The sequence below is a fragment of the Coffea arabica genome, chromosome 3c, assembly GCF_036785885.1.
Source record: "Coffea arabica cultivar ET-39 chromosome 3c, Coffea Arabica ET-39 HiFi, whole genome shotgun sequence".
Lineage (NCBI taxonomy): Eukaryota > Viridiplantae > Streptophyta > Magnoliopsida > Gentianales > Rubiaceae > Coffea > Coffea arabica.
The window spans coordinates 41,708,111-41,722,306 of record NC_092314.1 but is presented as its reverse complement, the minus strand read 5'-3'; the positions used below and the strand labels follow the sequence as shown (position 1 = coordinate 41,722,306).

General features: G+C 35.8%; 1 protein-coding gene across 2 annotated transcripts; it reads left to right on the top strand.

The window, feature by feature from the left end:
• Nucleotides 1-1,170: 1,170 nt before the first annotated feature.
• Nucleotides 1,171-7,709, top strand: LOC113735107 (uncharacterized). 2 transcript variants are annotated; one of them, XM_027262065.2, is made up of 3 exons: nucleotides 1,171-1,321; nucleotides 1,618-3,451; nucleotides 7,249-7,709. In XM_027262065.2, exon 2 carries the CDS (start codon nucleotides 1,624-1,626, stop codon nucleotides 2,641-2,643), a length of 1,020 nt encoding a protein of 339 aa, XP_027117866.1. In that variant the 5' UTR covers nucleotides 1,171-1,321; nucleotides 1,618-1,623; the 3' UTR covers nucleotides 2,644-3,451; nucleotides 7,249-7,709. The 2 variants fall into 2 exon arrangements, with proteins under 2 accessions (XP_027117866.1, XP_071938872.1); XM_072082771.1 differs by having other exon boundaries at nucleotides 1,184-1,321; nucleotides 1,623-3,451.
• Nucleotides 7,710-14,196: the final 6,487 nt, after the last annotated feature.

Sequence of the window (14,196 nt, the reverse complement as noted above, 5' to 3'; positions counted from 1 at the left end):
GAGGTCCTTGATCCGGTGCAAGAGAACCTAAAAGAAATTAATTTTCTGTAAGATATGCTTTTCTTTGGTTGTATTTTGTGTAAGAGAATATGAATCAAATGTTTGAAGAAGATGTGGTTTTGAACAATAGCAAACTTTAAAAAGAAAAAAAAAAGATTTAACTAGTGTCATCAATTGAAGTTCAAGTGAAATCTTAAAATCTTTTTATGTGTAAATTTTATATCAATTAGATATCTTGTCGAGCTTACAGTCAATTTGTAAACTTGATTAATTATAATTTTTGTTTATGTTTGACTAATAATGAATTCAAAAATTTCAAATCGGCAATTGTTGTGTGGCGCACTCTAAATTTGTGGTAGTATTGATCTCAATGTTAGTGTACCTAAAGGTAATAATAATAAAATTTTTGAGCTACAATCAATTTGTAAAATTAATTACAATTTTTGTTTATGTTTCAACAATAATATATTGGAAAAAAAGTCGAATGAGTTGTTTTGAGGTGTATATAATTATGAGGGTCAATAATAATAAAGTTATGAAGCAATACCCAAAAGTTACTTGTAATAGCTCTCTGTAACGTAAAGGGTCATATGTGGATAGGGCTGCAAACGAGCCGAGTCGAGTCGAGTTTTGAGCTAATCGAGCCGAGCCTCGATTAAATTTTACCAAGCTCGAGCTCGAGCTCGAGCTCGACGAGCTGGCAATTTTCGAGCTCGAGCTCGACGAGCTGGCAATTTTCGAGCTCGAGCCGAGCTCGAGCTCGAGCTCGAAAAAAATAAAAAAAAATTATTTTATTTTTTAAAAAATAAAAAAAATAATATTTTTTTCTGAATAAATAATAAAATATTAAGGATATATAGGTAATTTCACTATGAAAATAAAAAATTAAAATATATTTATATATAATATACGTAATTTTATTATTAAATAAAAATAAAAAATATATATAAATATATATACTCAAGCTCGCGAGCCGGCTCGCGAGCTAACGAGCTTAATATTCTGAGCTCGAGTTCGAGCTCGAGTTTGACTCGAGCTGGCTCGAGCTCGACTCGAGCTCGATTAATCTCGAGCTCGACTCGAGCTTGACTCGAGCCGCTCGCGAGCGGCTCGATTCGTTTGCAGGTGGATTATGTTGTACAGGTACTCATGTTAAGATTTCAAATAACTTGTAATTACGCAAGGGACTAATTGCTATACGCAAATGTACATATTCTTTACTCCCCATCTAGTCTGCCTATTGACATCACATTTGAAGATCCCCAACTGAGGAGGAGGAAGAAGAAGCCCTCTAAAAAGTTCACAAACTGCAGGCTCCCAGGTACTTTAATATTCTCCCAACCAGTTTAAATTTCTTCTTGATTCATTGATTGCTCAGACATTTATTAATTGTGACGATAAGTATAGGGGGTAAAAAAGCTGACTTTTTTTTTAAATGGTAAAGTTTTGTGCGCAACTGTTCTTTAACCTTGAAGTAAATCTTGATTTGCAATTTGGGATTCCATTAATCAGTAGTATAATATATTGTCTTGGTTTGTTTTAAGTATATAAAAGTTTTATCTTTGAAGATTTGATTGCTAATGTTTTCTTAGCTAATAGGAAGTATTGTTTCTGTAGTTAAGAATGCCAGCTCAAGGAAAACCTGAGGAAATTGTCCGAACACTACTGGCTTGTCTGGGAAAAGCTTGGGATGCATTACAACCCATCCATAAGAAAGATGAGAAAATAGTTTCGGGATTCAAAGAAATTGAGACTGAACTTGACAAGATGAAAGATTGGGAAGGGAAACTCATAAAACGGTTCAGAAATTTGGTGCAAGACATCGATAATGATGTTTGGTTTGATAGATTGAAGCATGGCAACGCTGATGACATTCTTAATGGATTGAAGCTCATCAGAAAGAGTGTTGCATCTGTAAAACAGCTCTTTCCGGCAAAAGAAAGCCAGGTGACAGAAATAACACATTCGATGCCTTTTACTGGGAAGGATCAGACGTCTGAAGATCAGGCTGTTGGGAAGGATCAGACAATGTCTGAAGAGTGGTCGAGGCTTGGCGTGGAGGAAAAAATTTATGTTAGCAAAGCAATATCAGATTTTCGGAAAAGTTTTGACTGTCTGGAGAGCAATCAATTGAAAGTATGCTCCTTGTGCCTTTCAATTTTCCCAGAGAATAGCATCATGAAGAAGAGACCCCTTATTTACTGGTGGATAGGAGAGGGTATGGTCGCTGAAACCTCAGAAAAGACTGCAGAGGAGGTTGGAGAAGATGTATTTGGACAATTGATAAATGAAAGCTTCATAATCCCCATAGTTGAGAATCATTCTCCCAATATAAACAGTTTTATCGTGCACCCTTGGATTCGAAGAATGCTGATCTCGGTTGCAAAAGGACTTCACTTTTTTGAATTTAATCCCACAGGGATGCCTAGCAATGATCATCGTCATGCATTCTTATTTGCGGGTCTTGATGCTTCAGCCAGTGAGATGCCTGATGGTATTCTTACGGTTTTCAATGTGAATTGTCAATATCTTAGATTTGAACTTGACTGGCTCTCGAGGTTGAATAGGGTTGAGGTTCTTCAGTTGGGCCGGTGGCAAAACTCTGTCGAACATCATATTGAAGTGGAATATGAAGTCTCTTGAATGGTTTGGGAAGTCAGACATCCCTAAGATATCTAAGCCTCAGAGGCATTTCTAGATTGACTAACCTACCTCGTTCTGTGCTTAAACTAATAAGCCTTGAGATTCTGGATTTACGTGCATGTCACAGTCTAGAGAAACTGCCTTCTGATATATCAGCACTGAGAAATCTTACTCACTTGGACGTGTCAGAGTGTTACCTGCTCGAAAGGATGCCAGATGGTATTCATAAGCTCTCTGCTCTCCAAGTACTAAAGGGTTTTGTGATAGGAAGTGTTGGAAGAAATCCGTGCAAGCTAAGTCAACTTGCTCAGTTAAAAAGGTTAAGGAAATTGAGTATACGAATTGGGAACGAAGCTGTAGGAGAAGGGGAGTTTTCAAACTTGGAGAACTTTGAAGCCCTGGAAATTCTGGTAATATCATGTGGAGCAGTTACAGAAGTTACAAAAGATGCTCTAAAGACCATCTCAGTCCCACCAAAACTTAAGAAATTGGACCTCTGGTGCATCCCTTTCCAAGATATGCCCAATTGGCTAAAGCCTGGTGTATTACAATATTTGGAAAAATTATACATCACGGGAGGTGAACTCAAAAGCTTAAAGAACCAAGGTGAACAAACCTGGAAAGTAAAAATTTTACGTTTGAAGTATCTGAAGAACTTGAAAATTAACGAGCAAGAATTACAAACAATGTTTCCTGAGGTGGAGTACTTGGAGGTCAAATGCAACAAGGAGATTGATCGAGATGAATATGATCTAGATATCACACGGAACAAAAGGCAGCATGAGAAGCAATTGTAGCAACTACTTGAGTGAGTTTTGCTGCTACTTTTTTGTTTACTATTCATTTTTAATTGCTCCTGATTTCTCCTATTTCCTCCAGCTCCTGTTTTTAAAGCAAGTTATATTACTCAATTTCTAAGAATCGATTGCTTATGTTGTTTCCGACCATGATCGAGTGTTCTAGAGTCGGTAATATGTGAATCTCTTTTTATAACCTACCTCCTTCAGTGTTTAACCTAATAAGCCTTGAGATCCTTGATTTACGTGCATGTCACAATCTGGAGAAACTGCCTTCTGATATATCAGCACTGAGGAACCTTGCCCATTTGGATTTATCAGAATGTTACCTGCTCAAAAGCATGCCAAAGGGTATTCATAAGCTCTCTGCTCTCCAAGTACTAAAGGGTTTTGTGATAGGAAGTGTTAGAAGAAATCCGTGCAAGCTAAGTCAACTTGCTCAGTTAGAAAGGTTAAGGAAATTGAGCATACGAATTGGGAATGAAGCTGTAGGAAAAGGGGAGTTTTCAAAGTTGAAGGACTTTAAAGCCCTTGAAATTCTGGTAATATCATGTGGAGCACATACAGAAGCTTCTTTAGAGACCTTCTCAGCCCCACTGACTCTTAGGAAATTGGACCTTCGGTGCATCCCTTTGGAACAAATGCCTGATTGGCTAGAGCCTGGTGTATTACAAGATTTGAAAAAATTATACATTAGGGGAGGTAAACTCAAAAGCTTAGAGAACATAGGTAAACAAACCTGGAAAGTTAAAATTGTACTTTTGAAGTATCTGAAGTGGTGTACTTGACAAGTCAGAATTAAAACGCAAGTTTCCTGAAGTGGTGTACTTGGAGAAATCAAATGCAACAAGACTGATCAAGGTACATATGCTCCAGATATCAAATGGGACAAAACGCCACATGAGAAAGCAATTGTAGCGAATACTTGAATGAGTTTTGCTGCTACTGTTTTGTTTACTATTCATTGTTAATTGGTCCTGATTTCTCCTATATTCCCTCATCTTCCCTTTTTAAAGTGAGTTATATTACTCAAATTCGAAGAATCAATTGCTTATGTTGTTTCGGACCATGATTGAGTGTTCTAGTGTTGGTAATACGTGTGTCTCTTTTTATTTTCCCTACAATCCTTGTAAGATTTTTTGTTGTTAATATTTTGAGCATATTATTTCCAGAAGTGTGAAATTTTCTTGTTAGTGCTGAAATCTCGTGTTTTTAGTCTCAATTAAAATTTCTCATCCTAACTTCTCCTGTCAGAGCAAGGTACTTGTTTCAATCTTTAAGTAGACGGCCCTCAAAACTGATGAATAGTGGAAAGACATAATCTGAGGAAAAACCATATGAAATTACTGTTACTCTTATTTTGGCAAGACAAAGTTAATCTAACCTGCATGGTCCCAGGAGTAGGAGAAAGAGAAAGTGCTGCTTGGATAACTCCTCCTGCTTTAAATTTGTAAGGTGAAAAGAGGATATTTGTGAGGTTTCAGCATGCCTCTTTGATCCAAGCAATTTTGAGTGCAGGTTGAAAGTAAAAACAGGATGAAGTAGAGTGAAACAAAGAACTAATGAATCATTTGATGCTCATGGCCTTGCCGGCGAACGCTTCCAAAGGCGACCCTCTCGAGTTTCCTTCTTTAGCAGCCTCGATTGCAATTGAAATATTTTTTCCTCTGTTGTGGGAAAATTGGATTATTGTCTTATGTATTTAAGGATTGTTTTTCTTGTCCATGAAATCAACATAATGCTGCCTGCTATCCATGTCTTTACATTTTATAGATGCAATATCATGAGATAAGCTCTCCAATGGTGCCTTCGAGCTTATGATGGGCATTTCCATTGTTTTCTTACACTCGCCCCAAACTACAGTAGTATCATTTACAACATATTCTACACCTTTTCCAGTTTCCATTCCTCTCATGATAGCCAACCGATTGACATTCTCTCCTCTTGATTGGAATAATTAGGAAACTGAACTAAAAGTCTTAATTGAAGAAACAGCAATTGGATCTTTGTTTGGTTGCATAAAGGGGTCAATGGCCAAATTCCCAATGAAGCGAGTCAGTCATCTTCAACAATTATCTTGAATCAGCCCCCAGAAACCTGAGCTATATTCTTCAGACTGCTGCCAAGCCTGTGAATTTCTTTGGCTACTAAGATCAAAGAGATTTTGGCAGTAATTATTTGCTCGAGTGTCTATAAGAAATGCAGTTTTGTCTTCACTACATTACAATGCTGTTTATTTTATTTTTACTGGGTGCCACAACTTTGTGAAAATTAAAATGGAAATTACTAGAGGACCAATAATCTTATAGAACCATATGCAGGCATCTTTTTCAATTCTATGCATTAAATCAGTTGGAGTACTTGGTAAGTAAACTCTGGTAAGAGAATTGTGAATTTGCAACTGGTTATAAAACTATTGAGCATCTCCTGTCACAAGATGCAGGATTGGATTTGGTTTGTTGATAGACATGACATACATAATAGGCCAGCCATCTGACATGTCAAAATCCAGGTTCAGCCAGAAAGAAAATTTCTTGTACAGTTGTACAAGTCTACCTGCAATGACATCTGACAAGAAGGGAGGGAGAAAAACTAGAGACAAAAAACAATGAGTGAGCAAACAGTTACACCTTGCAAGCATTTCACCTTCAACAGAAGTCATCATTCATCAAGTGTTTCACCTTTCTTATTAAATATCTTATGCACAACTTATTTGAGTAATTATAGTAGTATAAGCGAGCAAACATTTAAACCTTGCAATGTAAATTAGCGATATCATGGATTTACTTCCTCTCAAGATTGCATAGTGTCCATGTGCTGCATTTGGGATGATGACAGACCTCTGTCCAGCATCACGTTGAAGTAGAAAATGAGATTTGATAGTTGATTAAGAAGAAAAGGAAGGTGCAATATAAAGTGCAGTAAATGATTTAGGGAACTCTGATGTGTCTCAATAAAGCCTCTGAGATGTTTTAGAATAACTACAAATCTTCAGTTCAATAGTTTGAATGGAATATTAATAATCTGTAATTTGATTACCATCCTAAGCATGCTGATGTGAAATTGTCACATACTGCATGTTTGTACTATTTCCTTATTCTATGTGCTGACTCTGATAAAGCTTTTGAAGTTGTTAAGGGTACTTCAACAGAATATGGGGATTGTCTGATCTGTGTCCTAATTTGCAGTGTTTTCGGGAGAAGTATGCAGCTGTGTGATGGTGTTTGTATGCCTCTTGGACATTTTCTTGTGACTTATCTAGGACTTTCAATAACCTCTTCAGGCTGTCTTTTGCTGATCGGAAGGTTATGATAGCAAAATAAGATAATAGAGTTGGTCTGTCAAGACACTGATCATGTGGACAGACTTCAGCTCGTTAAATGTGTTCTAAATATTCATGTGTATTGAACTATTGTGTTTGTAGTTCCAAAGTAAGTATTTAAGAAATTAGATAGTTTATCAGCAACTTTTTGGGCCTGGTGAGGAAAGAAAGTACTATGGAGCTAAACTTGGTCTGACATCTGTTAACCAGTGAGCAATGGAGCCTGGGACTGAATAAACTTGACCTTTGGATTATAATTTCTCGCCCACGAGCAAGGGGGCTTGGGACTCACTAAACTTGACCTGTGGAAATGGAATAGATAGCTGATTTGATGGGGAATGTTGGTACATTAAATATACAAAATAAAAGCGACCTTTTACAGCTTCTTTTTAGCACCTGTTGATTCTTATCTAATGTTTTGGCTTTTTTGCTGTCAATGATTCCCCATTTTGTGTGTGAGTGAGTGAACGTTTGCCTATGTTGCAGGTCTCAAACTGCTCCAGTCTCTCGATGCGCCAAGTATTTGCATGGTGTAGGGATTGATCTTGTTGATGAGTTGCTCCTAGTGGTGACTCAGATCAAGGGGAAAAGCTTAATGTTCTATGGATCCATTTTCTGGGCTTTTCAACTTTCCTTCTGCATTAGAATTTCTTTACTGTTGCAGGCTCCTGGAAGTTAACCAAATCTAGAAGTGAATGCAATTGCAGCTGCCTAACCTGCCTTGTAGTTTGGAATAGGCTATTTATAAAAAAGTATGAGGCCTGATGTATCTGTGTATTTGCATTATTTACCTGAGACAATGTGGAATTTGATATTAATCAATCATCTTGGTCAGACTTGGATCACAAACTTTTCGTGACTTTGTCTGATACTCTGATATCTGGACAGCAAAGGCCCTTACGTGGTTAGCGTGACAGCGTCTGGTATAAATAAAGTTGTTGATTGAATTTCCTTTGTTTTCCTACTATTTGTATAGTATTTAATGCAAGAAAACTAAAGAATTAGTCTATATAGAATACTTTTTGTTATTTAGAAGTTATTAACATAAGAGTTATGCTAATTATGTATTAAGAGTAGAGATTCTGATATGAGGAAACAAACTAAGGGTTGATTTGTTAGACACTCTTTCAAAGAGAAATTAAAGGGATGATGAAATTACTTATGATATGCGCAATTGTATAATTTCGATCGAGATCTATAATCCATCCCCTTTGTCCATGAAACAAAGGATTTATTACTCCAATTGATGATGGAGATTGGATGTCATCTTCTAGTTTATGAAGTCATGTCACAGAATTCTTCCCCTTGAGAAGTTCCTTGCTTGTAGATGCGGATAATAGTCTGCTTTGTTTAGAGAATGCCTATGGCCCCAGGATGTTCATTTCCAACTCCGTCCTACTAGTTGTGTTGGGCCTATTAGGTACTGTCGTACTGAAACATAGTGCTCTTGACGGGGTTAGGTTAACTTGAACTCGATTCGTTTAATCTGAAAAGATCTGTTAAATCTAATCTTTAATTGGGTCGAACAAAATTTAGATTCAAATATTACATCCAAATTAATTGTGACTTGAGTTTGGGTCTTGCAAGCCTCAGGCCCGATTAAGGTTCTACTCGTTCGTGTCTATATATATGCATGCATGTATGTATGTGTATATAAAATTGTTAAATATGTACTATAGTAATTCATAATTATTGAATATATGTTCTATATAATTATATGTTTAATTATAAGTTTGGGTTTAGTTCAATTTGAACTCCGAACTCATACAAAAATGTGAGCTAAGTTTGTATATTTTGATTTGAATCCGAGACATTTGAAAGTACGAAGTTTAATAACCCTATTTAATTTATGAGTCGAGTTTGAACTTATAAAAATTCAACTTGTTAAAGCTCGGCTTAGAAAACCTGATTGACGGCAAACTTTGCACGATTTTAATATAATGGAATATAATGGATCTGTTAATTGATGAAACTCCTTTTGCACGATTTTAGACGGCAAACTTTGTTTTTCACTGTTCGCTTTAGCCTATTCTGATCATTTTGGTGCAAGCGGAAACTAGATGGCTGAATAAATGGGAAAGGGAATTCCTAGCCTATTTGCTAGCTTGCAGTACTGGGCGAATTTTTTCTGCTATTTCCTTTGATACTGGGTTAAATACATACAACCCCTCAGAGTATGACGAATGCACACAAAACCTCCTTATATTTTGAAAACTTACAAAGGACTTTCTTGTGCTTTGGAAAAGGTGAAATTGTTACTTTTCTGGGGGTTAATTGTATTTACCTTCCCTGGAATTTGTTTATATTACTAAAAGAACCCTATAGTTTGATCAAATAATGCTTACCCCCGGTTAATAACTATTGCCAAGCCCTGTTAATAAATATGTGAAAATGACTGAAAAATCGTAGTGTAAGAGATTTAAAAAATAAATTTTGAGACACACTAAATGAACATTTCTTTTAACAAAAGGAGAAAAAACAGGACCCATTAGATAGAGGCCAATACAACAAAACAAATATTAAAAAAATAATAGTGGAGTAACAAGAATTCAGAAAAAAGAACATAAATAAAACCAACTGTTATGGAGGAAAAAGAAAGAGGGAAAAAAAATGAAGGGAATGGATTTAAAAAAAAAAAAAAAAAGATGGGAAAGAGCAGAGCTATTTGCCTTGATAATCCACAATCATCATCCTTCATCATCATCCCCATCACCCAACATCGCAACGTCACCCTGAGATCCTCTCCTGGACTTGGAGAACGCTTTCGTCAGCAGGGTTCATCCTGCCAAAGCATGGTTCAACGTCGCAGTCGCCGCTTGGACTGTTCCACATCGGTCTCGACATATCGGTCGCAGTCTCGGCGAGACGCGAAGTTTTGAAATATTTAATATTCTAAAAATTATAAAAAATATGATAATTAAAAATAATTAAAAATTAGTAAAAATAATAAAAATTCAAGTTGACTCGGGATGACTCAGTGTGACTCGAGCGTTTCAACCCTTCACGGTGACGTCTCGATCTGTCACGTATCTCGAAAACGGTTCGTCGCGGTTTAGCCCGAGACGGAGACGACTCGGCCGAGACGTCTCAGTCCCGGCTGAGTCTTCGAACCATGTGCCAAAGACATGGCAGGATACTAAATAAATTCACTCAAAAAAAAAAGTTGTTTGCAAAATTGAAAACCATCTATTGCATGAAAGGAGAACGAAAAGAGAAGGAGAGGAAGATAGAGGCAAAAAGATTGAAAGCCCAACCCCTCCTATTTTTGTCAATGCTTATCGACTTAGACAATTATTAGTTCTCCATTTCCACCTGTGCCTTGCCACTTCTTTCTCCATTGATTTTTTTTTTTCTCTTTGATAAAACACAAATGACAAAAAAGAAAAGGTGAGCTTTAATAAAATTTTCTTTGGGGACTTGAATATGGTTTTTTTATTCTTATCTGTGCTTAATCCATGTTTGGTTGAATCTCAGGTGTGGCGTTGCCCTTGAATCTGAGTGTTCATTTATTAAACGTGGAGCTTGACAATTTCCTTGTTGTAGAGAATTTGGCTTGAATATAAACACATGTTTTGCTGGATTGGCGTGATTTTGAAGCTAATTTTCAAAAAAAAAAAAAAAAGATTTGAGAGAGACAAATAGATTAGAATTGGCAATTCCAATAGTTACTGGTTTGCTATCGGAAAAGGCTTAGAACTGGTGTTGGGATGGAAGAAGAACGTCCGGTTTTGGTGGGCATTTTAGGGATGTCATAATATTTTTGTGTCAATAGTACTAACACATGTGGCTTTGTTTGGATTGAGCTTTATTTCTCAAAATTTATTTGCTTACATCATCATTACAATTTCCAATACACCTTTTTACTTTCCCAATTACCTTTTTATCTCACATACATCACATCACAAAAAATGCTACAGTAAAAATATCTCTAATAATTCACAATCCAAACAGACCCAGTTGATTGGCCAACACCGGTCAACTAATGGCAAGGGTGTGTTTATTATTAAGCTGTGAGATTTAGGGATCTTTTCGTAGTTTGACTTAACCTGAGGGTTTGATATGTAGTTTGGTCAAACCTCAGGGAAGATAAATGTAATTATCCCACTTTTTTTTTGTTATTTGTTGTAGTCAACACGAAAAGTCAACCTTAACACCTAAAAGTCAACCTTTCTTAATGCATTAATCTAGAATTACCTATCTGCCCTGTAAACTCTTCTGTGCATAACTTTGAATTGGCCAGCACTTTAGTCTTGGGGTGAAAGTAAAATACTACAAGAATTGGTGGGCAAGCCTTAAAATTTATTTGATTTGTTACAGTTACACGAGTGACGTTCATAAAATACCCCTATTTAGTTGAAGAATTAGGAGTCAGATCGATTTTAGGTAATGGCACCACCCTACAAGCCTTAATTGGAACTACAAAATAAGTTCGCGTATGAAATTAGTTAGGAATAAAAGTTAGGGACCACATCAGCACTAGTGAAAAAGTTTAGGGGCGAAATTGGTCATTTTTCCCCACCATTCCCATTGCATTCCGTCAAACATACAGATTTATTTAGTTTTAGTTTTAGTTTAATCAAAATGTACAATTACAATGGACCGAAGAACTAAAGACTAGAAAACAAGAGAAAAAAAAAAGATTGAGTAGTTTTTCACAGTCAAAGGCCTTAAGATAGATATTTTGCTTAATGAACTCAATTTATTATCTGTTTTAGGAGCCATTTAGAGTTGCAGTAATTTATTAAAAAGAATTTCTATTAATAGAGCTTTTAATAAAAGCAATTATTAAGTGATTTTAAGTATATTATTTTGATACATAATTCAATAAGTACTTATTGTATTCGATAATAAATAATTTTAAATTATATTTATCTCTTTATTTAGTTCATAATATAAAATAAAAAAATTAAATTTAGGGATAATATCAGAAACCTCTTCTCCTAATATCACAGATGAAAGAGGAGAATCGATAGAAGGCTACAGAGCCGCAAGCTAAAATTTTTGCAGTCGTCTTTTGCCAATTAGATGCAGGAAGGGAAATTTTTTTTTTTTTTTTGAGAAACACCCCCAGTGAGCTATATTTGACAGATTGTTTTTTTTTTTCACCTATATTCTGAGAAATTAGCCCAAGTTTGATCTTCAACATGTAGAGGTAGTGTGAAGGAAGGAGTAAACATTAACACCTTGCCAGCTTCTGCTGTAAACATCCGGCCAGTTTTGCCCCATCATAAATAATGTCACCGTAGTGACGAATTCGGAACACTTTATAATCATCCTTAGATTCATTCATCAAAGCCAAACCCATATCCTACAAGAATCGAGCCAGGACGCTCCAAGTTCGGCGGACTTTCTAATTGCTGGATTCCACAAGAAAATATCTCTGTCTGCTGCAACACGTATCAATCCATTAGAAGAACCCACGATCTGAAAATTATACTGACTCCTAATTCGGCTTTTGCATCGAAAGGGATATTGAATGCCGGCTGCCTCGGTGATAGGAGCATATAGTACAGGGCGTAGAGATAATTGTCATGCATGTACCTAGGGTGAACATGAAAAATCAGTCTATGGTGATTGTAATCGTTGTTATTGGAAGATTTGTTGAGATGGGCACGGATGAATTGTGGGCTCGAGATGAAGGAAAGCCATGATTTCGAAATGCAGCAGTTTGACAGACCTAATTAATTAAAGCTGATTTCCCACTAAATTGGAGGCAAACTCTGAGGTATCCGATGGTCTGATTTTTTAAGATTAAGATTTTTTCTTAGTTCAAAGGTAACCCAAAGAACTGAAATTCTTTGACTAATAAATCTCCCCATAAAATAGAAATTATGAAAAACTTGGAGATAAAGTATAGATAATACTCAGAGAAATTTTCATCATTTTGATAATTTGATTAGATGCAGCTGCAAAACCAAGGATCATATCTTCGAAGGGCTTCAAAGAAGGTAGTTTATACTCAGGTGAACTACCAAACAAACTCTCAATTACAAACACTTACTATAGTGAGCATGTAATGACAGGCTTATTGGGAAGCATTGCAATTTGAAATTTCCCAACTGGCAAATGTTAAAAAACAGTTTCTTTCAAGAAGATAATGTGAAAAAACAGTTCAACAAATCGACAAGCATTTTCCAATTTTTTTTTTTTTTTTGAAATTCCAAAACAATGTCCGTAAGGATTACTAACTTCAGCCAAGAAAAGAAAAGCTTTAGTATTGCATGCAAAAGAAAATGAAAGATTGAAAATAAAATTTTTTTTTTAAAAGAGAGGTTACTGATATGATTGTGCCTAACAATTTGTTTAGAAACCACAATAATCAGTCCAAAGTTGTGGAAACCTTGAAATTAAGCCAAGCTTCATTGTTTGCATATGATAAGATGAGTGGCATACGAATCCTTAATCTGATATAAAAATTTATAGACCTCTTAAAGCAATATTGCATTTTCCCATTAGTGCAGAATTTTTTTCTTTTTTTAAGGAAACCGCTATAGGTAGTTGATGTTAAATGTTAAAACTTAGAGTTAGAGTTACAAAAAATTAATGACCGAATCCTCTAAAATAATATATATAACTTAAGCTACTGTTTGGTTTTACGGTTCCTCTTTTTCAAACGGGAGAATCGTGGGATTTAAAAAGCGAGAAGGAAGAATGAGAGATTTGAATCCAAGATTTCTAACTTTTCGAGTAGTTTTATGGATCATCAAGATATGGTCTTCTAATAAGATGTTGGGATGCTATTAATTCTCCAAACTCAGTACACCATACAGAAGGCGGCATGGGAAATAGGCAGTTTCACATCTATTATTAACATTGGATAATGAACAAGCAATAATCCGATTTTGAGATGAAATACTATATTCAAAATCTCATTAACTTTCAACTGCAGTAAAATATCTTACTGTTTTCTTTGCCGCAAAAATACAAAAAGCAAATTAAATGTGTTACCACAAAGGCAAAACCAAAAAGCATATCTTAGAAGTTAATTTAATTTATAGAACACTAGGCTTGACAAGAACAAAAAATTGCATTTACTGTTGTTGTCTATAATTGAAGAGCCAAGAACGAAAGCCTTCCATGTGATTTTAACCCCTAGAGTTAACTACACAACTTAATCAGCACCATTTCTCCTTTTCTGTAGCAAAACATTTGTCCAACTTGACCACAGATTCAAGTTTGATCTTCAACCTGTACAGGTAATGTGAAGCAGTAAACATTTACACCTAGCTAGCCTGTGCTCTTCTTCTGTTTCATGCCTTAAGACTTTTATACTCTGCCACGGTTGTTGAGCAAAACTAAGCTTTCATCATACGAAACCACTTTCTCAGATTAATCTTCCAGATTGTTAATGCAAGAATATGCTAGGGATTCATGTTTCGGATTGTAAAGTGCCAACCACCTCTTAAACATGCTCAAAATTAGGCCGTCCCTTGA